The 26,577-nt window shown below is 41.2% G+C and overlaps 1 protein-coding gene across 5 annotated transcripts; it reads left to right on the top strand.

Moving 5' to 3' along the window:
• The first annotated feature begins 7,868 nt into the window (after nt 1-7,868).
• Nucleotides 7,869-22,350, top strand: NEPRO (nucleolus and neural progenitor protein). 5 transcript variants are annotated; one of them, XM_039256656.1, is made up of 9 exons: nt 7,869-8,000; nt 10,060-10,214; nt 13,490-13,569; nt 13,962-14,093; nt 14,639-14,716; nt 15,655-16,016; nt 16,166-16,227; nt 19,253-19,506; nt 21,713-22,350. In XM_039256656.1, the coding sequence occupies exons 1-9, from the start codon at nt 7,898-7,900 to the stop codon at nt 22,173-22,175; spliced, it is 1,689 nt and encodes a 562-aa protein (XP_039112587.1). In that variant the 5' UTR covers nt 7,869-7,897; the 3' UTR covers nt 22,176-22,350. The 5 variants fall into 5 exon arrangements, with proteins under 5 accessions (XP_039112587.1, XP_039112588.1, XP_039112590.1 ...); XM_039256657.1 differs by having other exon boundaries at nt 7,900-8,000; nt 10,107-10,214; XM_039256659.1 differs by lacking the exon at nt 7,869-8,000 and adding an exon at nt 9,587-9,748 and having other exon boundaries at nt 10,107-10,214.
• The last annotated feature ends 4,227 nt before the right edge of the window (nt 22,351-26,577 follow it).

The following is a 26,577-nucleotide window of genomic DNA, read 5'->3' as shown; positions in this document are numbered from 1 at the left end:
GGTATGCTAGCTTTTTGTTTTCTTTTTTTTTTGCTTCCATTAGGTGGTAAATACTTTTCCATCCCTTCACTTTTAGTCTGTGTATGTCTTTAGGTCTGAAGTGAGTCTTCTGTAGGCAGCATTTGGATGAGTCTTCTTTTTTTATGCATTTCATCACCCTGTGTCTATTGGAGCATCTACGCTATTTAAATTTAAAGTAATTATTGAGTGGCACCTGGGTGGCTCTGTCTGTTATGCATCTGACTTCGGCTCAGGTCATGCTCTCATAGTTTGTGGGTTCGAGCCCTGCATCAGGCTCTGTGTTGACAGCTTGGAGCCTGGAGCCTTAGGATTCTGTCTCTCTCTCTCTCCCTCTCTCTCAAAAATAAACATTAAAGGGGCAACTGGGTGGCTCAGTCGGTTAAGCGTCCGACTTCGGCTCAGGTCATGATCTCATGGTTCGTGGGTTCGAGCCCCGTGTCGGGCTTTGTGCTGACAGCTAGCTCAGAGCCTGGAGCCTGCTTCAGATTCTGTGTCTCCCTCTCTCTGACCTTCCCCTGCTCACACTGTCTCTATCTCAAAAAAAAAAAAAAAAAAAAGAATATTCTGATCTCTCTCTCTCTCCCAATCTGCCCCTCTACCCCTCTCTTGTACACACTCTTTCTCTAAAATAAAGATTAAAAATAAAAAAATAAAAATTCTCTCTTTAATGATTGACATTTTATTTATTATGTGTCATGGTATGGGCCTCCTTGGGCTCATCTTGTTTGGGGCTCTCTGTGCTTGTTGAGCCAATGTCTATATGCTTCCCTAGGCTAAAGAAGTTTTCAGCTGTTATTTCTTCAAATAAGCTTTCTTTCCTATTCTCTCTCTCTTCTTCTGGGACCCCCTATAATGTGAATGTTTATTCACTTGATATTGTCCAAGAGTTCCCTTAACCTATTTTCATCTTAAAAATTATTTTTTATTTTTGTTGTTCAGCTTGGGTAAGTTCCATTACCCTCTCTTCTAGATCATTGATAAGTTCTGCATCCACTAATCCACTGTTGATTCTCTCCAGGGTTTTTTTTTTTTAATTTCAGTGATTGTATTCTTCAACTCTGATAAATTCTTTTTTATATTTTCTATTTCTTTATAGATGGTCTCACTTAGTTCTTTCACTCTTCTCTCCAGCCTGGTAAGCATCTTTATGATCACTACTTTAAATTCTTTTTCAGGCATATTGCTTATCTCTGGTTCATTTAGTTCTTTTTCTGAGGTTTTGTCTTATTCTTTCCTTTGGGACATATTCCTCTATCTCTGCATTTTGCTTGACTTTCTGTGTTTGTTTCTATGAATTAGGTGGAAGAGTAACTTCTAAATTTGAAGGAATGATCTTGTGTTCAGTCATCTCCTATGTAGATTAGGGGATCTTGGTGACATCTGCTGACTGGCTGGAGCTGTGGCTGGTGTGGGCTGGGAGTCTCATGGCTCTCCACACAGAGGGTGCCCTGTCAGGGCAGCTAAAGCTGAAGTGGGAGAAGATTGGTGTGGTCCCTGAGGTCTCCACCGAGCAGGTGCCCTTACAGGGCAGCTAAGGCTAAAGTGGGTGTAAACTGGTGTGTCCTGAGGCTCCTAGCATGCAGAAGGCACCTTGGCAGGATAGCTAAACCTGAAATGGTTGCAAGTCAAGGTGCCCCAGGAGGACAACTGGAGATGAGGTGGTATGTGGACCAGGAGGTCCCTAGGCTCTCTGTGCAGATGGTGGCCTGGCAAGAGAGCTGAAACTAAAGTGGGTACAACCTGGGGGGGCCTGGGGCTTTATGCACAGAGGGCACCTTGGCAGGATAGCTGAAGCTAAAGTAGGTATTAGCCTGAGTGTTCCAGCACTCTCCACACACAGTGCTCCTTGCCGGGCAGCTGGAGCCTAGCCAGGGTACAGGGCAGGGTGTCTTGGGGGCACCCTATGCGGGGGGTGGGGAGTGCTCGGGCAGGACAGCTAAAGCTAAAGTGGGCATAGGCCAGTGTGATCTCTGGGGCTCTGCATAAAAATGTGTCCTGGAAGAACAGCTGAAGCTGCAGTAGCTGCAAGCTGGGTTGTCCCAAGCTCTCCACACTGAGGTTGACCTGCCAGAGCAGCTGAAGCTGAACTTGGTGCAAGCTGGGGCGTCTCAGGGTGCTTAATGCAGGAAGTGCCCTGGCTATGTGACAAGCTAAGGCTGGTGTGCGTGGGGGTGTTCTGGGGTGCTTCAAGCAGGTGTCCTGTTGAGTGGCTGAAACCACAGCAAACATGGGCCAGGTGTTGCTGGGGTGCTCTGCACAGGGGACACCCTGGCAGGGCAGTTGAATTGCAAGCAGGTGACTGTCAGCAGATTCCGAAGTGCTGTGTGCCCAAGGTGCCCTAGCAAAGTATCTGAAGTTGAAGTGATGTGGGCCTGGAGTGTTCCAGGGTGCTTTGTGCCTGTATCACCTTGGTGTGAAAACTGGAGCTGCAGTGAATGCTAATCAGGGGTGTCCTGGTGTGCATCACTCTGTGGCAGTCTTGGGATTTCTGGGGCTGGTGTGCGCTAGAGGCTTGAGGCAGGCTGGTTATGGCACCTGGACTATGCACTGGTCTGTGCTTTCATGGTGGAGGTGGAGTGTAGACCCCATCCGTCGGCTCCTCCCACCTGGAGAGAGTTCAGCAACTCTCTTGCCCTTTGGTGGAATTCCAAGGCTGGTTCTTTTATATGTTAGCTCTTCTATTAAACCTCAGCTTTTCTTTCTGTGACTCACGGTGTCTAGGACTGTTATAGGCTAAAGACCTATGCTCGCTGAGGTGGCAGACCTGCAAGGGCACCCAGGCTCTGCTCCTGTTCACATTATTAAGGTGAAGAGGAGTGCAGATTGTGTCCACCAGTCCCTCCCATCCAGAGAGTGTTCCAATAGCTCCCCTCCCACTGCCACCACCATTCCGTAGAGTTCTAGGCTTGGGTCTTTTTTTATGCTAGCTGCTCTTTTAAACCACAAATTTTTTCCATGCCCAGTATGACTGGGACTGGTGTGGGTTAAAGGACATGGGGCTCACTGAAGCTCAAGTTGGCCTAATGCCTGGACCCTGCTCCAGTCTGTGCTTTCAAGGTAGGGGGACATAAACCTTGTCATTCTCTAGTCTCTCTGACTCTATTCCTGAAGCTTTCACTACCATTTGGTGGAATTCTAGGGCTCACTTCTATATTCTAGTTGCTCTTTTAAACCAAGGTTTTATGCATTTATTTATTCTGTGCCCAAGGACAGAGGAAGCTGTTCCTAGTGCCTCAGTACTATCCCTCTCCACTGGTGTTTGCAGTACTTGGGGTGGGGGTTCCCTTTGTTAAGGATGTCTGTCTCTTGCTGTTCTCCTTTGCTATTCTCTTTATTTTTGTTGTGCAAATGCTGTTCTTCTTTAGGAGAAATTGTTCTATGAATAGAGCAACTGGTGTGCTCTGGAGAGGAGGTGAATTCAGGGTCTTCCTACATTGCCATCTTGGAGTAGAACTTTACCATGATTTTGTAAAGAAATGTTTCTTATTAGACTGTAGTAGGTTGTTAAAAGGGGCCCGCACAGAATGAATCACTTCTCCCTGTGTCTATGCCTCTTTGCAACATGTCTTTTTTGCTTTTACCAATAACAGCTAGAGTCTGTTTTCCCATTCCTTAATTCTGCCTGCCCTTACGACGTGTTTGGGCCAATAGAATGTGATAGAAGTGGCACTCAGGGACTACTGAGCCCAGAAAAAACAAAGCCTTGTGGCATCTACTTTTACTCATGGTGGATCCAGCTGTCATGTAAAGAAGTCCAGGTTATCTTATTGGAGAGTCTATATGGAGAGATAGGTCCTAGAGGATGAGATGGCACACAGAGAGAAAAGCCATATGGAAGAGAACCAAGGTCCCTGACAATATGTGTGAGCCCAGTTAATACCATGAGAGCGGAGAGACCCAGCCATCCCAGGTCACCTTCAGCCATTTGAGCCATCCCAGGGAGATGATTGAGACCATCCTGGGTCTTCTAGATCCAGTCCAACAACTTAAGTCACTAAGTTGTTGATTCTTAACCAGTTAAGAGGTAACTGATACATGGATATTTACATGTTTCCAAAAATTTGTGACTGTAAATAACAGCAATGAGCATCTTTTACTGGCTTGCTTGTCTACCAAGGGAATCTAGTTTGTTGAACTTGCTTAAATCTATACATTGAGTAAGAAGTCATGTCTCTCCACTTTGGTGTTCAAATTAGTTTTTCCTTACAGACTCTAAATTTTTTAAGCATGGCACTAAAAGCTTACTTCCTGTCATTGTTCTGTTCATTCTCTCCCCTCTGTCTCTGTAGTATGGCCAGTTTCTCCAACTCTTTTGGCTTCTTTCCTTTAGCATGTATGTGAGCAAATCATTTTCTGTCCATGATGGTCAGTTTTGTGTACCAGTTGGGCTAGGCTTAGGATCCAGTTACTCAGTCAAACACTAGTCTAGGCCTTTCTGTGAAGGTATTCTGTAGATGACATTGTCAGCTACAAATCAGTTGTCTTTATGTAAAGAAGAAAATCCTGGGTAATCTGGGTAAACCCAATCCAATCAGTTGAAGAGTCTCTGAAAACATAACTGAGGTTTCTCTGAAAATAGGTAGGAGGAAAAAAATCCCATCTATAGGCTGCAGCTTCAGCTCTTGCCTGAGTTTCCAGCCTGTTCTCTTCTTTTTTAAAAATTTTTAAATGTTTATTAATTTTTGGGAGACAGAGAGAGCACAAGCAGGCAAGGGACAGAGAGAGAGGGAGACACAGAATCTGAAGCAGGCTCCAGACCCTGAGCTATGAGCAAAGAACCTGATGCAGGGCTTGAACTTATGAACCATGAGATCATGATCTGAGCTGAAGCTGGATGCTTAACTACCAAGCCACCCAGGCGCCCCCAGCCTGTTCTTATTGGCCGGCCTTATGGAGTCAAACTTGACTATCCAACCCCACAATTGTACAACCCAATTGCTTATAATAAATCCCTTTATATATATGTAATACATATATGTGTGTGATATTTATACATCCTATTGATTCTGTGTGAATCGTGGAACCCTGACTGATACACTACCTTAAAATGAGAAACAAAACAATACTCTGCTGAATGCTGCATCTCTATTATAAATTAAACTGTCTCCCCTTCTCTAAGCTTCTAAAAATATTATCCTAGATTCACCATTTCTACTTCCTCCCTTTGCAATCACCCTTTGGGCTACAGTCCCATTTATTCAATAGGCGAACTGGCCATATTCTGTGGCCGTGGGTGATCTCAAACTCAGTATATCAAAAGTTATCTCATAATCCCTACCACCCACCTAACTCTGTTCTACTTTTGAATGCTATTTGCAAACTCAAAGCAAAAACCTGGAAGTCATGCTACACATGTAAATATCCAAATACCAGACATTTAAATAAGTTCTACTATCCATCTTCAGTGCCAAAGTTTGAATTCAGGCCATCATCATGTCTTGCCTCAGTGTTAGGAGTAGATACCTTTACCTCCCCATGTCCAGCCTCGTCTCCCTTCAATCTGTTTTTAGGGTGCTCTCTGATTCAAAGTAACCAAAACTGTCCTGCCTAAGACTCCAAGACTCCTTTATCATTTACAGCAAGAGCTCCCCAATTTCAACTACCATCACAAGAAACTTTTAAAAAACAAAAATTAGAGTCCTACACAGACCTAATAAGAATTTCCAAAGTGGGGCCACATAACTTCCCTTTTGTAAGGGCTATCCAGGTAATTTATGACCATCCAGTATGGGGAACCACCAGCCTTCAGAGTAAAATTCAAGTTCTGCCCAGGATCTGACATCGCCATTCCAAGATTCATCCCTCAGCACACATCAAGCTGCAGCAATACTGACCCAGGACCACTGATTCTTCCAACTCATGTTGTTTACCACCTTTCTGTCAGGGAAGTCCTTCTTCCCTTATCTGCCTGAGAAATTCCTAAGAATGTTTTCAAAACTCTATTCAAGCATTTTCTGGTCTCTTATTCAACCAGTAAATATTAAAAAACTGTGAAATTGCATTAAATATTAAAAAAGCGTGAAATTATATACATTAAATATGTGTGGTTCTTTGGATAGCAATTATACCTCAATACAAATATTAAAATTTATTGAGATCCTACTATATATACGCCATGCACTGAGCTAAGAATTAAGATATAAAGAAAGATCAGTGAACCGTATTGGTAGTACTGCCTTCAGTAAGCTCATAGGCTACTGGAGAAGACATACAAATACACTAATACAACACTGTGAAGCAAATTCTATGACAGTCTGTGATAGATGAATAAATGGCTCCCCAAAGATGTCCACGTCTTAATCCCCAGGATCTGTGACTATGTTACCTTACATTGCAAAACAAATTTTATAGATGTGATTCAGTTAGAGATTCTGAGATGGGGAGATTATATGGGGTTATTTTGGAGGGCCCAATGTAATCACCAGGGTCTTTCTAAGAAGTCAGGAGGATGAGAGAGTAGAGGGAGACTGAAAGATACTGTTACTGACTTGGAACATGGAGGATACAAATATGAGCTGAGGAATGCAAGTGGCCTTTAGAAACTGGAAAAAGCAAATGAATTTTTCACCTAAAACCTCCAGAAAGATCCGGCCCTGACAACTTTAGTCCAGTGGGATCCTTTTGCCCTTCCGACCTTCAGAAATATAGTGTCTTTTAAGCAACTAAGTTTGTAGTGATTTAATACAGTAGCAAAAGAAAGCCAATACAGAGGCCAATTCAAGGCACTATGTAGTATACAAAGGGGTCTCTCTATGTCAAGTTATGGAGTGGGGATAGGATGTTCAGGAAGAACTACCCAGAGGTGATGACACCAACGCTGAGGAGGGGAGACTGTTTCACGGACATGGCCCAAGTGGAGGAGTTAGTATTTGCAAAGGCATGCAGGAAGGGCATGGCAAGTGTTTCAGTAGGGCAGGGTTACGTGCATTAAACAGTAGAAATAATAATATTAATTCTGCTAAGAGTAAATACCTGAATGCCTGACACTGGTCTAAAGCTCCTTAAAGCACTGAGGCAGAGACCATTATTTTCATTTTTCCCATTTTCCCCATAAGGGCACAAGGTTTGGAGAAGTTAAGTAACTCTTTTGAGATCACAGAGCAAATAAATGGCAAGAACTAGAATTAGAACCTTGGCGGTCTGTCTCCAAAACCCACGAATTGCCTCTGTAATACACTATAGTGAAGGGCTTATTCAAGTAAGGTGGCATCATTGTGGCTGATGATAATCTATTAGAGAGTTACTAATGAGGTGAGGATCAGGAGAACTTGGGATACCACCTTATCTGAAACAATTATAGAGGATGGGGTTGATAGTTAGAGGGCCTCCAAGTTTCTTTGATGTGATGCAGTTTTGCTGTTGGTGAAGACAGAAGAACCTGCCTGACAAAGTAAATCCTGTCTTTTGTGTTTCAAACGCCGTACTTCGCATTTCTTTTATTTCACGTCTTCCTTCCCCCCTAATGTCTCCTGTGCAGATGGGGGTCTATGAGTGGCCTCAGTTACATCTGTAGAATGCCTAGAAGTAACTCTAAACTTGGTTGTGCCGCAGAATCCCGTGGGGAAGTCTAAATACAATGCAGATTCCTCCCCTCATTTGGTGATTCTGATTGAGTAGCACTGGGATAGAGCTTCCGCGCACCCCCAAGCTCTCCTGAAACCGGGCCGCGTTTTGGTGATCAGGGACTGGACCACTCTCCCAGTCCACCTTATTTGATGAACGATTCGTGAAGGCTCCGCCCCCACCTCAGAGCCCCGCCCCAGCACCACCCCTAGCTCTCTTCCTCCCCCAGATTTCCTCTCACCTCCCCTCCCTCGGTCACTCCGTTAGGCCTCGCCCAGCTCCGCCTTTCCCAGTCCCTACCCCGCGTCCCAAGATGGCTGCGGTGCTGCCGGGCCCGGAGCCGTGGAACCGCGTGAGGATCCCGAAGGCGGGGAGCCACAGCGTAGTGACAGTACAGGACCCCCATGCGGCGCTGGGTGAGTGAGGGGTCCCCGGCAGCTGCAGACGTTTCCGGAGGCGATGTCTGGCCGGGCCCAGCGCACGTGCGCAGGGGGCGGGACTTCCGGAGCCCGCGGGACACTGGGAAGAGGCGCGGGGCCGGATCTGGCTGCGGGCGCGTGGGCTTCGGAGTTACCCAGGGAAATCTGTGGGGCTTCTGACTTTGGAGTCACTCATTTAACCCGCTGTACCTACCTCACGACCTGGCTGGAGCTATGAAGGTCCGGGGCCCAGCCCTCCGCCCAGGGGCGGAGAGAGGTGGACCCAGCCAGCGTTAGGGAGTACTGTGCTTCCTTAGGCCACCAGCAGCCCTGTTCACCCTTCAGTCTGTTTCCTGATCTTCTAAGAGGGCGTTGGGGGCACTCTGGATTTAGAATGCAGTCCTTCTGGGCCTCTGGTTCCTTATGTGTAAAATGGGGTTAGTCCTCCCTACCTTCCACCGGCTGTTGGGAGTGTCTAGTGATGTAATTGAGGGAGGGTGCTCTTAAACGAAGATGCTTTACCAATAGTACTTCTCTTTTTAGGCAGTAGGGCGCAACAGTTAGGAGCCAAATTGGGTTTGAATCCAGGCACTTCGCTTTGCTGGAGCTGGGCTGGTTGGGAAGTGTCCTTATATAAACTTTCTGTGCCTCTGCTCATTTTCAAATGAGGCTAAAAAATAGTACCTGTCTCATAGCGCTGTTTTGAGGAAGAGTTACTGTTACCAAGCATTTGGAACAGTGCCTAATGCAGTAAATAAACATTCAAATGATAGTTAATATTAAGTACAACCTATCTAATCTTGACATCCTCTTCCCCATCCATCAACCCAGGCAGTTTATAGATTAATCTTCCCTCTCCTATTCAAAACTTCCTTAATTTTTTTAATGTTTACTTATTTTTGAGAGAAAGAGACAGCACGAGTGGGGTGGAGGCAGAGAGAGACACAGATCTGAAGCAGGCTCCAGGCTCTGAGCTGTCAGCACAGAGCCCAATGACTAACCCTGAGATCATGACCTGAGCTGAATTCAGTTGCTTAACCCACTGAGCCACCCAGGCGCCCCTATTCAAAAATTCCTTAACAGGATTCCTATCAGGTATGCAAACCCAGCAGCTCACTCCCCATCCTCAAGGTAGCCCATTCTGGCTTCATATAGTTGAGACAAAACAAAATTAAGTTTAACCTGTTGTGTAGGAATTTGCCTTTGTGTTATTTCCATCTAGGATGCTGGTGCTACCCTTAGAGCCACAGAGAAACACATGAACTCCCATCTTCTACTTCACAGCTTTTGCAACTAGGAGGCTGTCATTCTGTTCCGTTGAGCATCCTGTGTTCAGTCAGGCATGCATCAAATAATGTAACTTCCAGTTGCCATGGTAGTTTCTCTTCTGAATATATTCTTTTTGTTTTTAATTTTTAAAAAGTTTTTAAAAAATTTATTTCTGAGAGAAAGACAGCATGAGCAGGGGAGGGTCAGAGAGAGAAGGAGACACAGAATCTGAAACAGGCTCCAGGCTCTGAGCTAGCTGTCAGCACAGAGCCGAACGCGCGGGGCTCGAACCCACGAACCGCGAGATCATGACCTGAGCCGAAGTCAGATGTTCAACTGAGTGAGCCACCCAAGCGCCCCCTGAATATATTCTTAAAGTACCTTTGCTTTTAAGAGTTTGAGTGCATTCATTCTGCCTTGCTTATGTTCATAACTGGAGATTCAGTGAAGTGTGTAACAGGAACCCTACCATCAAGGTAAGTAGGTGTAAGTGTACAACAAATGACTGCAAAGTACTCACATGAAATATTATTTAAAAAATCAATAAAATGTGTTGCAAAGATATAACAGATGTTCTCTTACTGATTTCTGGACTTTATATCATATGTCACCATTTCCATCTTCTCACATACTTAGAATCATCAAGTTATGTTCCTATAGTTAAAGCTGTTTATATTAATTTGTTCTTAATCCCCTTAAGAAGGAAAGATGTTCCTCCACAGTGTTTTTATATAATATACTTAATGCAGAAATATGTATTAAGTTTTATTAAATGTCTCTGGTTTAGACCTTTGCGTTGCAGCTGTAATTAGAGAATGCGGTCTTGTTACACAGTCGCTGAAGAGCCAAACCTTGGATGCAGAAACAGATGTGCTCTGCGCAGTCCTTTACAGCAATCACTACAGAATGGGCCGCCACAAGCCCCATTTAGCCCTCAAACAGGTGAGGAGGAAGCCCTGTGTTTACGACTCAACACTCAACATGTTTACTTGGTGAAAATGAGGTCACACTGCCACTATATTTTGTTATTTATGGAAACTTAGTAAATTGCTTGTGACTTAATAGATCTTCAGTCCAAAGCTGCATGTGGGCTTTCATTTTTTCCCCCCTGAAAGCATTTCAAAAAGCAACTTATTTTTAGAAAGGAACTATGTTTAATTTTTCCCCAGTCTCGTTTCTCGTTTTATGAAAAGTTTTCTTCGTTATATATAATCTATAAGAAGAGTGCTTTTGTCTTGTTCACAGATACAGTGATTTAAGCAAGACAAAGTGCTGGATTAAGGAACAACTTCCTGAGCATAATCAAAATCCTAAAAAGAACAAAGTCGTGGTTTATATATTGTGGGGCATATATTCTAATCAGTAATATATTAGATTAAATGGCTGTAAGTGGTCTGTAAATTTTAGATTGGGCCCTCTACAGTATAGAGCAGAGTCTCCTAAGCTGGGTTCTTTATAAGCTCTATCATTCATTCACTTTATTAATCCTGCAATCCTGCAGGTATTTTTTGTAACCTTTTTCAAAAAAAATTTTTTTTAATTTATTTTTTTATTAGGATAGGGAGGATCAGAGAGAGAGAAAGAGAGAGAGAGACAGAGAGCGGTCTTAAACAGGCTCCATGCTCAGTGCGGAGCCTGACATGGGGCTCCATCTCACCATGTCAGGTATCATTACCTGAGCTGAAATCAAGTCAGAGACTTACCTGACTGAGCCACCCAGGTGCCACTTTTTGTGACTTAATGTGCCAGATATGGGGTGAAAAAGACAGACGTGTACTCTAACCTTACAGATTCATGCTTTGTGGTTAATTTTCCACTCCCATTACTTAAGGCAAAAAGAATAGAGATTTCTTCATCAAAGAAAGATCTGGGAGCATGGTCTTTCCCTCAGTTTTCTTCTCTGGGGCAGCTTTTTATCTCATGAGTCTTTTACTCCAAAACCAAACTTGAATGTATTTCAAGTTAAACGTATCAGATTGAACCTACTTTTCCTTCTGCTTTTCCAAGCTGTGAATAATATCCAGTCAGAAAAATCTGGTGTTCTGTTTTCTCTGCTTCTTCCTCTTATGTAGCTCTCCCATTCAATTGATTAGTCAAAACTTTTCTCTGCATCGACACCCTTATTTTAATTCTGGCTGCATCTTCTTTTTTCAGACCATGTCAACTTTTAGTTGTCTTGCTATCCTAATTGATCTTTTCTCAACTCCAGTCTTTCCTATACTCTGACATATTCTGTATGCCAAAGCCAGGTTAATCATCCTAAAGCACAGCTTTGATTTTTTTTAATAGTTCTCTGTTGGCTCCCGAGTAAAGATGAAATCTTTTAGCTTGGCTTACAAGATCCTCCATGATCAGGCCTTTTTAGTTTTCCTTAGCTCAGGCTTCTCTCTCACTTTCATATATTTTATATTCCAGACACCTGAACTCTTCACAAGTCCCCCTGCTCACCACATTTGTTCTCTCACCTGAACATTTGCTTATCTGGTGCTATATATTTAGCATACCCAGTCTCTCATCTCTGTCTGTTAAAAGCCTTCCTATTCTGTAAGTCCCCTTTCACTGTCCAGCAGTGAAACTTCTTCCCAAGGGGTAACATGAGGGCATATTGTGGTAATCTCATTTTAAGTTGCATTTTTTTTTATTATTAGTGTGGTTGAACTCCTCTTTTTATGACTGTGGGCTATTTGGGCTTCCCCTTTGTGGTTCTTTTATGGTACTGAGCACAGTCTGCATGTGGCAGTTATTTGCATATGTTTTATTTTTCCTGCCGTCCCTTAGAGTAGGGAACATGTTTCATGCTCCTGCGACTACCATCTCCATTACTACTGCTGACTTACATCTGCTTAACATTTCACTATTTACACAGTGCTGTCATCTACATTATTTTTTCTCCTTTCAAAGAAAGCTAAGCAGTAGAATTAGCCTATCTCTAATATTCTTATTAACGAAGCACAGAAAATAGTCTTGATTCCTCTTTCTGTATGACAATACTTTGAATATATGGACTGTTCTTATGTTCCTCCTTGTTCTGCCTTGCTTAAATTCTCAGAATTATTTTCCCTTATTTTTGAACCATAGTTCATTTACTGTATTTTCCAAGTGCTTTCCCATCTTAATTTGTCAGCTCTTCTCTCAAAGCATAGGATCCAGAATTAAAAACTGAAAAGATAGGAGGTAACCCCAGAAAATTTGAGAATTGTTACCTCCACTGTTCTGAAGACTATGCTGTTAAAATAGAATTGATACTTAAATTTTTAGCATATACAGCTTTAGAAAGATACTATCTTTGCCAGTATCAGTGCCAATCCAGATTTTTACACCCTTCAGAGTCTGGATGCCATTCCATGCATGCCCTTTGTGTGGTATTTCCTGGAGACTATAGAATTCTTACCACATTTTGTAAAATAGATAGCTTTTTGTTTTGCTTTAAGTTGTTTTAAATAAAAATGCTACTGAGTGCCTACTTAACACTGTGCTAAGTACTGAGTTACAGTGGTGGATAAGATAGATGAAAGATATTGCCCTCATGAAGTTCACACTGTAGTTGAGAGGAGAAAGGGCATCACTCAATGAATCAGTCCATCGAAAGTGTCAGGAGAAAAATAAAGCAGGAAAGGTTGGAGTGCAGAGGGGACTGCAATTTTAAATAAGGCACATCTTTTATTTCATTATTTAAATATTTTATATGTCTTCTTATTTTTACTACAAGGTTTTTAGCAACTAGAGATTGGGAAGTGTCATATACTATTTTATTTCCCAGCATGACTTCCATAAAGTGTCCCGTATATACTTGTAAAGTGAATAAATCCATTTACTCACCTCTGGGGCCATTTATAAGCTGTTGAAATCTATTACTTAATTCATCTACTATCTTGTTTTAATAGTTTCACTATTAGAAATCATGTTGCTTCAGAAAAATTATAATCTTGAGAATAATCTCATACTTAATTGAGTGCCCTTTATAGCATCAGTCACATCCTGGCATATAGTAAATTCTTAGTTAAAAAGTGTTTGAGAAATGTGTTCAGCTGGGTTAATTTCAAATTTTTTAGCAGGAGCAATTGCTTTGGGCTACAGATTAGTTTACCCTAAAATGAAGGTATTCTGTGGTGTTCAGTGTACTTTCATACTTTGAACTTTTGCATCTCTTGGCTTTCCTGGTCACAGTAGTGGCCATGTCCATATTCTGTAAATTTGAGCTGTTCTTCCCCTTTCAGGTTGAACAGTGTTTAAAACGTTTGAAAAACATGGATTTGGAGGGTTCAATTCAACATCTTTCTGAGTCGTTTTCTTCCAAGTAAGTGGTCTCGCTGCTTTGTGATGGGCTTCGTGGTGGGCTGGGAACTCTCTTTAGTGTGATCTCCCTTTGGACATCGCTTGGTGTTGGGATATAACCAACTGTACCTCAGCTGTTCAAATCTTGTTTTAGTAAGGGGAGCCTGGTATTTGTGATCTCCTCTGTATTTGTCATCTCTCCTCTGTTGGCTTGTGGAGGGATGGCAAGATACTGACTTTTGGGTCATGATAGATTATTGAAATATCAGTGTCCATCAACTTCAGCAAGTCATTGAGCAGAACTACCTCAAATTGAGTTTCAAGCTCACCTGCACTTGAAAATTCCACTGTCAGAGCTTTATAATTAATGAACTTTAAGAATAAAAATAACATACTTTTTCTTTTTTTGTGAAGTCTGAATCATCCTGTAACTACCACAGCATATGTCATCCCTAGCCAACCAGTGGTTGAATTGGTGCTCATGAAGATTTTGGGAGCCTGCAAGTTGTTACTTCGCTTCTTGGACTGTTGCTGCAAGACATTTCTGTATCCTTGAGTCAAGTGAAATGCTTTCCCCTGAATTGGAATTGCTTGGATATATTTAATAGTATTTGTATTTGAAAGCTAGGAGGTTTGTAGAAGTTATAACCTTAAAATTTTGCTTCCTGGCCTCCTTTTTCTAGGAATTGCCTGATCCAGCCGTTGCCAGAGACTGCCAGTCTCTATGTCACGTGTCTTATTCTAAGGGCACTGACAATTAGAAATTCTTAATTTTAGAAGTGAGTAGAAAGACAGAGTGTGAGTGGGGAGACGGGCTGAGAGGGAGGGAGACACAGAATCTGAAGCATGCTGCAGGCTCCGAGCTGTTAGCACAGAGCCCAACACAGGACTTGAACCCACAAACTGCGAGATCCTGACCTGAGCCAAAGTCAGAAGCTTCACTGACTGAGCCACTCAGGTGCCCCCAGATATGTTTTAAGGCTTTAATTTCTTCAAGAAGATTCTATTTCCAATCTGTTTCTTTCATGAATGTAACTTAGAAAACTCAAATTACTTTCGTTTTGTTTTCCAACTTTAACTTGATTCTCCAGCTTGACTGTGAAACATCTAGGTTTACGAGAATTCATTATTTTAAACCTTGTGATGGTTGGGCTGGTGAGCAGGTTATGGTATGTATGTACATATCTCTGAAATCCTTCATTTTTCATCTAACTCCACCCAGGTTTCTCATTAGTCGTTTTCATATTTGTTTTCCCGTGGAATACTGATGGTGTAGGGGTTCCCTTTCTTCACCTGATCAGAGTTTATTTGGAATGGATTGGGAACTTGAGTGTTGATGGTTATGTCTTTGAGGTTTTAACCTTGGTATCTCAAGTACTATTTCTAATCATTTTATTTATTCTGCTGATTCTTAGGGGTAACAACATTAGAATTACTGATAACTAACATATTATTTTAAAATGTCAAACCTTCCATTATTCTTTTCTGTGATGAAAATAGCTTTAATTTTTGTTGATCATAATAATAATACATGCTTATTTAAGACATTACAAAAAAAAATAAAGATGTGAAGAACCTGAAATTTGCCTAAAATCTCACCACACGTAAGGTTTTGATGCATATCCTTTGAGACCTCTTTCCACGTAGGACTTCAGTTTTTTTCTTTAAATATTTTATTATTTTATTAAATGTTTTCATCTATTTTTGAGAGAGACAGAAAGAGAGAAAGCGAGAAGGGAGGGAGAGATAGAGACAGACAGACACAGGACTCAAAGCTGGCTCTGAGCTGACAGGAGAGAGCCCAGTGGGGGGCTCAAACCCACAAACGGTGAGATCACGACCTGAGCCAAAGTCAGATGCTTAACGACTGAACCACCCAGGCGCCTCAAGTTTTAAGTAAATTTTGTACTTGGATTTTTCTGTTTGGGCTGGACTAATCTGGCTCTTTGCAACTATGCGCCAGAGGGTTGTTTTTTTCTTGTTGTTTTTTAATCTATAGTGGCGGATTGATAGACACTTATTTTCAGCCTTAAAACTGTTGTGGTTATTAAATAATCTGCTAATTATAATTACTGGCTAATTCCTGACCTCCTGTGTCTTTCTCTAGGGTTCTCTATAAAGGTGTTTTAAGAAGGCTGACTTCTTTATATGAGCCATTGTTTGGATTGCTTCAGGAAGTCTCTAAGATTCAACCACTGCCCTACTTCAAAGATTTTACCTTTCCCTCTGATATTGCCAAATTTTTAGGACAGCCCTATTTTGAAGTCTTTAAGAAAAAAACTCCCACAGCTTTTCCAGCTAAAGGAGTAACTAAATTGTTAAATAAACTGTTTTTAACAAAAGAGCAATCACCAAGGTCTAGCAAAGAAACTGTACATAGAATCTGCAAAAAAGCTAAGCAAATGAAGATCAATATACAGAGTGATATGGATCTTGGACAGCCAGTAAAAAATAAGAAAATCTTCAAAGGTAATTTTCTCTGATATAGCACACATTCTTCTAATTCCCTTTTTTTCTTTTGTAGTAATTCAGCAAGAAAGATCATATACTTGAGAATTCATTGATTTTAAAGTTGTTTGCTTAAGTTTTTGTCTCTGTGGGTCTCTTCATCTCTACAGAAAAGTCATCAGAATTTGATTTGAGAGCTTTCTGCAAGCAGCTGAAGCACAAGGCTCTTCAGGTTTGTCTGGCTTCTATTACTGTGGCTTATGATTTCTGCTACTTTATAAAGTAGATACCACTTAACCAAGAGCAGAGATTGAATCCTCTGTTTTTATCCCCAGCTCTCAGCTTAGTGCCACCTTTGTTCTCAGTCTCTGTTTCTAAATGAATACAGGCACTCCCAAGTGACTGAGTGCATCTAGTAAGTTCAGTTTATAGAATGCCTTCAGAAACATTTACTAAAGGTTTCACTAGAATTTTAAAGTGTCCTTCGGATCCACTGTAGGTGTGGATTATATTAAGAGTATATACTTTAGGGGCGCCTGGGTGGCTCAGTTGGGTAAGCGTCTGACTTCGGCTCAGGTCATGATCTCATGGTTTGTGGGTTTGAGCCCCACCTCGAGCTCTGTGCTGACAGCTAGCTCAGAGCCTGGAGCCTGTTTCAGATTCTGTGTCTCCCTCTCTCTCTGACCCTCCCCTGTTCACACACACACACACACACACACACTCTCTCTCTCTCTGTCTCTCTCTCTCTCTCTCTCAGAAATAAATGAAATAAAAAAAAATTTTTAAAAAAAAAGAGTATGCACTTTGTAGTCAGACAGAAATTGTTTGAGTTCTGGCTTCACTTGGTACTAGCTGTGTGACCTTGAAGAAGTTTCTTGACCTGTCCATACCTCTGTTTTCTAATAAGTGTGCATCTCATGGGATTAAGAAATTTTAATTCATGTAAAGGGTTCAAAACACATACCTGTTGCTAGATATCATTAGCTACTTTTATCATTGTTACTGTCATCCTTGTCTTTTGTCATGAGGCTTCTCTTTCTTCCCTGTCAGCGTTCAAGTTTGAATGATTCCTCTTAGTCGTTGCCTGTAAATTCTGTTCTGCACCTAGCAACCGATAAGCACGTCAGTGTCACCCTCTTTCTTGTGGTAACTCCTTGACTTCTGTTACCATCCCTTCTTCTCAAATTGTTTTCTCCTGGTTTCTTGCATGGATTATTTCTTCTGTTCTAGTTAAGAATTCTTAATCATTTCTAGTACGTCAGAGTACTTTTCAGAGTACTTTCTTGAATGTTTATAAGGATTCTAGCTTGGACTTCTATTCTGTCCAGTTTGAGTTCCAGAGGGAGGAATCATCGTCATCATCATCTTTGTCGTAATAATAGCTAATACATATACTGCATTTACTCTTTGCCAGGCAGTGTTCGAAATGCTTTACATGTATGAACTTATATAAACCTTGCAAAAGCCCCGTGGGGCAGGTAATATTATTACTGTTTCATATTTCAGATGAGAAAATTGAGGTATGGATAGGACGAGAAATTGCTCAGGCCACACAGCAAATATGAGTCAGAGCTGGGATTTGAACAAAGGCAGTTTGGTTTCATAGTCTTTGTCCTTTCCCATTACATCAGTCCCCCAGAGAGTTTTGTCAGCTCTGTCTCAGGAGCTGTGGCTCTCTGCAGACCTTCCAGCAGTTCCTAGGGGAGCTGGTTGTGAAGCTGGCTGGTTGGTCAGCTTCCCTTACTCATGACTAATCACTACCACATTTTTAGCAATTAGCACTAACATGCTCACCTTGCTTTCAAGGTCAGATTTCTTTTATCGATCACCAACACAAAATATTGATACGTCTCTACTTTTCTATTTCCTATTTTTTTTTTATGTTTTTCTTGAATGAGAAATTTGGAAGGTAAGCTTTGAATGAAGGATGAAAGCAAGTCTAGTAAATGGTATACTTTCATAAACAATAAAAGTTGGTACAATTCAACCTTCACTTGATGTAGAAAGACAGGATTGAAGAGACAAAGTTGTCACATCAAAAGATGGTTGAACTGGAAACGATGGCAGTTTAAGCATTTTTAACACATTTTCAGCAGCCATCCCTATCTCCATGCATTTTCAGTAACATTTGTGACACAGTGTTGAAAAGTAACTCAGGGTATAGAAATAAGTGTAAAAAACAAATCTGTGGTAATCCAATAGTAAGTATCTAGGAAAAGGGCTCTTCAGTGAATTTTTTTCCCCTGCCAGATAGACTTTGACCAATATTTATTCGTGTAGAGTTTCATTTTTATGTATAGGTTAAATAGGTTGTCAGAATATTTATATTTCCTGCCGGGGTCCAGCTCCAGCTGGCCCAGGGGTCGCTGAAGGATGGACGGTGTCGGTGAGAGAGGGATGAGGGAGCCACGAGATTCTTTCTGGTCACCAGGCAGGCATCTCTGCACTGACTGAGACTTAGCTTTATTTATGGTTAAGTGTATGGGGAATAGCACAGAAGTGACATTTGCCTTAGACAATGATTTTTGAAGACAATTTTCTTTGATACGTAGAAATTTCCCAGAACATAGATTTGTAGAAGACTCTGCATAACGTTTATCAATAGTGATTGAGGTAGGTGATTTAGATGCTTATCATATGGGGGAGGAAGGTATCTTTAGCATTCAAATACAAGCAAGACAATGTTTTCAGCATAGCAAAGGCAAAAGTTCTTTCTGAGCCTGAGTCAGCAGCCTCTTTGCTTAAGGGGAAGTATAAGGGAAAACAGGTTTGGGAGGAAGCACAATGTTTGCTTCCAGAATCACAAAAGAAGTTCCTACAATAGGTTCCTTCACAAGGTGCAATCAGCATTTTCAAGGTCACTTCGAATACCAATCAACAATCAACAGGGTGCTTTGGGGGTCAGTGCTTAAGCAGAAACAATTGAGTGGGGGTGGATATCGCCTTGCAAACTTGCCTTAACCTCACAAGGAGTTTTCTCAACTAGTGAGTTCAGAATGGCTCCCAACAATTTCCCATCTGTGTTTCCCATCTGCATTCAGTTATAGGTGAGATCTATTGTTGTGCAGAGAGGAAAAAAAAATCTTGTGTTAGGAGCAGTGGATAAAAAATTAACTTTTTTAAGAAAAAGAAAGGCACAGTGAACTTAAAAAAAATGTTTTTCTTTTGAAAAACATTTTCTAATTCCCATAGTTAACTTTTCTCTTTATAACTCAGTAATAAATCCAATATATTTTTTTCACTTTTCCATATTTCAGGAGACCAGCATTAAATGTTCTCAGTCCAAACTAAAGGCAACCAAACATTCTTCTCAGAGAGCATCAGGAACTCCCTGTGCCAAAAGTTTTGTGCAAAGATTTCGAGAGGCTAAGACTTTCATTCAACTTTCTGAAGAACTCCAAATGGCGATTTTGTGGTGCAGGAGCAAAAAGCTCAAGGCTCAGGCCTCCTTTCTGGGTAACAAACTTCTTAAAAGTAACCGGCTTAAACATGTGGAAGCTCAAGGCTATGGGTAGGTATATAATAATAATTATATCCTTCACTTCTTCTGTTGTCATTTAGGCAGAAGTATATATATTTAAGTCAGCTTTTTTTTTTTTTTTTTTAAATGGGATGTCCAGAGCCCTAGGAGGGATCTATTCCAAATGCAGTTTTGTTGGCTTTTCTTGGGCACAGCTATATCATTGAGAGGAAGAACATTAACTTGGTTAATTGGATTTATTCACTTATACTCTTCCCTATTCCAGCTGTTTATTCCAAAGGCCTTAGGTCTGTGGTCTGCTGAGCCTGGGGATACACCTGTGTAAGACAGACTTTCCTTCTTATGGAGCTCTGGCTCCAGCCCTGGCTCTAGTAGGAGAGCCAGCCAGTCTGCCCACAGCTTCCATGCAGTAGGAGGAGGGTGTGAGAGCACAAGCGGTCTGCCTCTTGCAAGGGCACACACCAGAGTTTGGGGTTAGGGTCAGGTCATGTCGTTCATGGGTGCCAGATTCTCCACATAGTGATTTCCTCTTCTTGTGGTCCTTAGAGTCACAGAAGTGCTTAAGGACCATTATCTTTGACTGTGAGCCAGTATTCCTTGAAGCACTACAATGAGGTTAGACACTTTAGGGTTTTATAATTTTATTGAAAAATGATAGATGCCCATGGTAACAATTTCAGACAAATGGTTGCAAAGAGCAACCAAACAAGTTTTGATTAAGAGCTATGAGAGGAGTTATTGAGTGTTCCTAAGGGATGAAACGTTGGAAAGGTTTCTACATTAGGATCCCTTAAAGACCTGTAGCCATTTAAAAAGGATCTATTCTAGGGTGGAAAACACCCCGAGACAGAGATGATAATAAATAAAGTTAATGAAAAGGGTAACCAACTAGCGTTTATTTGGTTCAACCACTATTCCTTACCCCACAAAGATAGTGCTATTTTGAACTGCCCTATGTTGCTATTTCAACAATATATGTATAGTCCATTTTAAACTTAATGTCCATAGTAACTCTCTGAGATAGGCAGTATTACTCTCATTTTGTAGATGAGGAAATAGGGGATTTTGCTTAGGTTGTTACAGCTGGAGATCTAGAACTCCATTCATATCCTCTGATTCTTCTGTTTTCATTTTGTCTACTCCCATTTTAATTAGGAGGTGCACTTACCCTCTCCCCACCTAAAAATTACCACTTACAGTTAAGACAAGAAAGAGGGTTTGGAAACTGATCATAATTCACTACATTATAATAGGCTTTCTCAAAGTTATGTATTTATTTAAAAAAGAAAAGAGGGGGGCGCCTGGGTGGCTCAGTCAGTTAAGCATCCAACTTCAGCTCAGGTTACGATCTCACAGTCTGTGGGTTCGAACCCCATGTTGGGCTCCATGCTGCCAGTGTGGAGCCTGCTTGGGATTCTTGCTCTCGTCTCTCTGCCCCTCCCCTACTCATGCTTTCTCTCTCTCAAAATAAATAAATAAACTTTAAAAAAAAAAAAAAAGGAAAAGGGAAGGGTGATGGGGTAGAAATTATAGACCCATGCTAACTTTCTGAAATCTATCACAGTGAAACAGTTAGCAAGGTACTGATATACCTCATGGCAGTATACCTTATTCGGAAGAAAAACACCTAAAATGATCAGCTATTTGGGAGTTCTGAACTCCCAAGCTTGAAGATGATACATGAATCACAATCAAGGGTCAGGTGGTCTATGCCAGAAGCTCCATCTTTTCATTTTTTACACTCCCTCTTCACATTTCCTCCTTTTCCCTTATTTCCTTCTACAACATGAAGTTGTTTATCCAGATATGGATTAATACATCCAAAAATCCATATTTTTCTATTTGTGATATATCCTTTCCTCAGCTCCACCCCTGTTACATTATGAACAGTTAGGTAGTTACCAGGGAAAAGCTCTGACACTAAAGTATGTTGGTGTCTCACCATTCAGCTACCTTGCTAGGCAGTTCTAGAAGCTACTTTACTTTGGGAACATAATGGGGACATATTTGTCTACAACCTGAGTCAGAGGGAACCTTTGCTCTGAAAACACAGATTTGGGCTCAAGCTTCTATTGCCTTATTTTTTGTGATGATTCTGGGGTAAATACACAGGCACACTACTTGGAGATAAATTGTGTACTTTCCTATTGGGAGTTGGTAAAAGGAAGACAAAAATTTTTGAAAATGTTTTTCTGTGTTTTAATCCCAGATTTTTCCTTTCTCTTGTCCTTTAAAGTTTGCCAAAGAAACTCAAGTGCATAAAAACATCTATTTGCAACTGCCTTCTTCGTGGTGCAGGAATCAAGACTTCAAAGCATCATTTGAGACAAAGAAGATCTCAGAATAGATTTTTACTGGGACAGAGGAGACGGCAAAGAAAGTTGCAGCTGACTCTTTCAAAGGAAATTCAGCAGTCCCCTCAAGGGACTCAGAATGCTACAGAGAGCAGAAAATGGAAGTGCTCACATTGCACAGTTCATAGAACTGATCTCTACCCCAACAATGAGCAACTCTTGAGGAGCAGAGTTTCAAATCCTGTCATACAAACTAAAGAGAAACAACTTCATGAAAACCTTACAGGAAACCATGAAAATGAAACTAATTCCTGGACAATGGTGCAAATGAACAAACATAATACATCAGGAACCATTAAGGAGACAGACGACATTGATGATATTTTTGCCTTAATGGGAGTTTAAATGCTCATATGTGAGACATTTAATTGCTTAACAAACTGGTCCACTGTTCTATTTTACATGGAACTTGCTGAGGTTGGAAAGATTTAGAAATACCACTTGGAGTCAGAGAGGAACTGGTTTAGTATAACATTATACAGCAGTAATTTCAGTTCAATAAACATTTACAGTAGCTCTGTGTCATTTGATAAGCACTTGACTACTAAATAGTCAAATTTTGACCTTGACTTTGTACCAGGGGTTAAGATGAAAAAAATCTACCATATCCAGTCCTTGAGAAGCAGATGTAATTCCTTAATTAAAGGTGGTGGGACCCTGGGGCATCTGAGTGGTTTAGTCGGTTTAAGTGTCCCAACTTCAGTTCAGGTCATAATCTCACAGGTTCATGAGTTTGAGCCCCATGTCAGACTCTGTGCTGACTTACAGCTCAGAGCCTGGAGCCTGCTTCAGATTCTGTGTCTCCCTCTCTCTCTCTGCTTCTACCTCACTCTCGTTCTGTCTCTTTCTGAAAAATAAACATTTTTTAAAAATCTTGAAAAGAAAAAAAAGCTAGTGGGTCCCTGAAAAACTGAATAATTTTATCATTTACCAGGGAATAAGAACTGAGTAATTAGGTTGATAAAAACTTACTCTGTGCCTTAAGGTATTTGGGGAATGGGCTGTGATGGAAAGTATCAAGGAGTACTTCGAAGGTCACTTTGGTCTTACTGTTTCCGTTGTAGGTAAGTCCTCTGAACACCAAGGTTTGCAGCTTCTAATGGTTGTGCAGTCTTGATTATATATTAGAATTAATCATCAAAATGGACTAAACAATTGTGCCACTAACTGTATTATCAGGGACTGGCCACACCCATTATTTCACTTCATGTTTTCACCTTACCTCACAGAAGGGTAATTTAAAATGCTTTTGAAGATCTCCAAAACTTTCTGGGTTTGTTTTTGTGTGTGTGTGTGTTTTGTTTTGTTTTGTTTTGATTTATTTGGGAGCTAGTGACCAAGTCCAAATAAATTTTTTTCCAAAAGGGATGTATGGTGGTGTATTATTATACATGAAGTACAACAGGATAACAGAAGTAGGTGAGTTAGTTAAATGAAAAAGTTTATGGGGCGCCTGGGTGGCTCAGTCGGCTAAGCGCCCGACTCTTGATTTTGGCTCAGGTCATGATCTCACGGTTTGTGGGTTCAACCCCAGCATGGGGCTCTGTGCTGACTGTGCAGAGCCTGCTAGGGAATTTGTCTCCCTCTCTGCCCATCCTCTGTTTACTCTCTATTTCTCAAAATATAAATACTAAAAAGAAAAGGAAAGGTTAGTTTACACAAAATAGACCTAGGAGTGAGGCTACACATAAATTTATAATATGGTGCTGATGCTGCCATCTGATAGTTGCATACTGTTTGTGCCATTGCTCAGAAAGGATAAATCTTAACATGTTTTCAATGATGTAAGGTTTCATGTATTTTTCGAATGTTCTAATTTACTAAAATTAGGTCAGTAAGTTTCTATTTGATAAGTAGGTTGTAGCCTTTAAGTCTTATGTTCTATACAGACTTCTAGAAAAATAAACCAGCACCCTTCTTTTCCTTGGCCACCTTCATTTTATTTCCTTTCCACTCCTTATCTAGCCCTGGTTCTTTTGCACAGTTTCCCACTTATCTATACTAATGGTTCTCCTACTTGAGGCTGTTTTGAGAATCACTTGGCGAGTTGTTTAAAAATGTACATTTCCTAAAAGCAAAAATGAACTATTGGGACCTCATCAAGATTAAAAGCTTCTGCACAGCAAAGGAAACAATCAACAAACCTAATAGGCAACCGACGGAATGGGAAAAGATAGTTGTAAATGACATATCAGATAAAGGGCTAGTATTCAAAATCCATAAGGAACTCACCAAGGTCCACACCTGAAAAACAATCCAGTTAAGAAATGGGCAGAAGACATGAACAGACACTTCTCCAAAGAGGACATCCAGATGGCCAACAGACACATGAAACGATGTTCAATGTCACTCCTCATCACGGAAATACAAATCAAAACCACACTGAGGTGCCACCTCACACCAGTCAGAATGGTTAAAATGAACAAATCAGGAGACTCTAGATGCTGGCGAGGATGTAAAGAAATGGGTACCCTCTTACACTGTTGGTGGGAATGTAAACTGGTGCAGCCCCTCTGGAAAACAGTGTGGAGGTTCCTCAGGAAACTAACAATAGAACTCCCCTATGACCCAGCAATAGCACTGCTAGCAATTTACCCAAGGGATACAGGAGTGCTGATGCATAGGGGCACATGTACCCCAATGTTCATAGCAGCACTCTCCACAATAGCCAAAACATGGAAAGAGCCTAAGTGTCCATCAACTGATGAATGGATCAAGAAGATGTGGTTCATCTCTACAGTGGAATATTACATGGCAATGAGAAAGAATGAAATCTGGCCATTTGTAGCAACGTGGATGGAATTCAAGGGTATATGTGGAATGAAATACGTCAGGCAGAGAAAGATACCATATGTTTACACCCATATGTGGAACAGGTGAAACTTAACAGAGGACCATAGGAGAGGAGAAGGGGAATAAAAATAGTTAAGGAGAGGGAGGGAGGCAAACCATGAGAGACTCTTAAATGCTGAGAACAAACTGAGGGTTGATGGGGGTGGGGGAGAGGGGAAAATGGGTGATGGGCATGGAGGAGGGCACTTGTTGGGATGAACACTGGGTACTATATGGAAACCAACTTGACAATAAATTATATTTTTTTAAAAAAAGCTCAAAGCAATAGGACACACACACACACACATGCAGATTCCCTTTTGAAAAGAATGATAAACACAGCCAGGGGATAGGGACAGAAGCCTGTATCTTAAACGAGGAGCTCAAGTGATTTTGATGCATGCAGCAGGCGAAGCAGAGTTAAATACTGCTTTAGCTTCCTTCTTTCCTGAAGCCTTGCTGAACATCCTGATTTAATTCGAAGTTCTTAAAATTTCTAGTCACTTTTCATTGTTTATATTTTTCCTGGCTTCCTACAAAGTGGTAGTAACTACTTAGTACCTTAAAACATGGATAATAATTCATTCAGGACAAGTCTAAAAATAGCCATCAGCTTCTATGATTCTAAGATTTAAGGTCCAGTCTTGCTTCTGCTCTTACCTGTAGATGACTCCACTGAGTCAGTTTCCCTGCGGTTGGATTGCTTCATCTCAAGTGCCATTACTGTTCAAGAATCATAAACTTTTACAGTTGAAAGAGACTTTGGAGATTATCCCTCATTGGAAAAACCAGTATTCAGTGAGTTATCTAAGGAAGTAAAACTATAAAGCCTGAATTGGACTACAGGTCTGACACTTTTTTGTACTTTATGTACTTAGACCAATGTTCCTTTGGACTCAGATTCTTCTTCTCCTCCTTTTTCCCTCTTCCTCCTTAGAATTCTGGGGGAAATAGTAAAAAAGCTTCACATGTGTCCGTAACGTGATAATTTATATATATAAGGAATGCAGTATTCTAGATCAGTTAATCTTTCCAAACAACTTAGAATTCTAATGAAAATGAAATCTAATGGGGCGCCTGGGTGGCTTAGTTGGTTGAGCGTCCGACTTTCGCTTAGGGCATGGTCTCGCGGTTCGTGGGTTCGAGCCCCGCGTCGGGCTCTGTGCTGACTGCCAGCTCAGAGCCTGGAGCCAATTTCAGAGTCTGTATCTCCCTCTCTCTCTGACCCTCCCCTGCTCACGCTGTCTCTCTCTCCTAGAAATAAATAAAAAATATTACAAAAAAAAAAAAAGAAAATGAAATCTAATATATATAATAATAATATAGTGAAATCTAAATCTAAAATATACAAACTAAAACTTACTAGTAAATTAGGTTAGAAACTACTGTTAGTGTCATCAGAGTGAGTATCGATTTTATTGCTCTGGTAGCATCGGAGCAGGTCGTTCCCGACAGCACAGTGGTGAGCTCTCCCACGCCAAATCCTCTCGGTCTTCCTTCAGCCACTGCTGCGGCAACAGTTTACAGCAGGAGTGGATGACCACACTTCGCCTCCTCTCTGCTCCTTCTGCCAGGCTGAAGGAACTGCTTGGCACTTGGGCATGCACAAGTTGGAAGAGGCATGAAGCCACCTTCTCCCTACTTCACAGACAACTCAGAGGCACATTTCATAAAGCTCCAAAGAAGGTCCGTCAAGATCAAGCACTAGTACTTACGTGATGTCCAACTCCTGCATCCTTCATTGATTTTCCTTTCTTCTATCTCCTTTATTGCTCCTGTTCCCTGAGATCACTTCCCAAATAAATGGCTGATGCAAACTTTTGTCTTGGGCTCTGTTTTTAGGAGAACCAAGGCTAAGACAAGCAGTAAAGTAACACTGGCAGGCAAAATGACGACTTCTGAGATGAGTCTATTG

The sequence above is a fragment of the Hyaena hyaena genome, unplaced genomic scaffold (genome assembly GCF_003009895.1).
Source record: "Hyaena hyaena isolate Hyena2069 unplaced genomic scaffold, ASM300989v1 scaffold_582, whole genome shotgun sequence".
In the NCBI taxonomy this organism is placed as follows: domain Eukaryota; kingdom Metazoa; phylum Chordata; class Mammalia; order Carnivora; family Hyaenidae; genus Hyaena; species Hyaena hyaena.
This window is presented reverse-complemented; position numbering and strand designations above follow the sequence as displayed.

What these genes read in the sequence shown, in the direction of transcription:
- NEPRO (XM_039256656.1), top strand. Translation starts at nt 7,898, where the DNA reads ATGGCTGCGGTGCTGCCGGGCCCGGAGCCGTGGAACCGCGTGAGGATC. An exon ending in TGTTGCTGCAAGACATTTCT is followed by an intron (nt 14,094 to 14,638) that starts GTATCCTTGAGT and finishes TTGATTCTCCAG; the next exon opens with CTTGACTGTGAAACATCTAG. An exon ending in GTGGAAGCTCAAGGCTATGG is followed by an intron (nt 19,507 to 21,712) that starts GTAGGTATATAA and finishes TGTCCTTTAAAG; the next exon opens with TTTGCCAAAGAAACTCAAGT.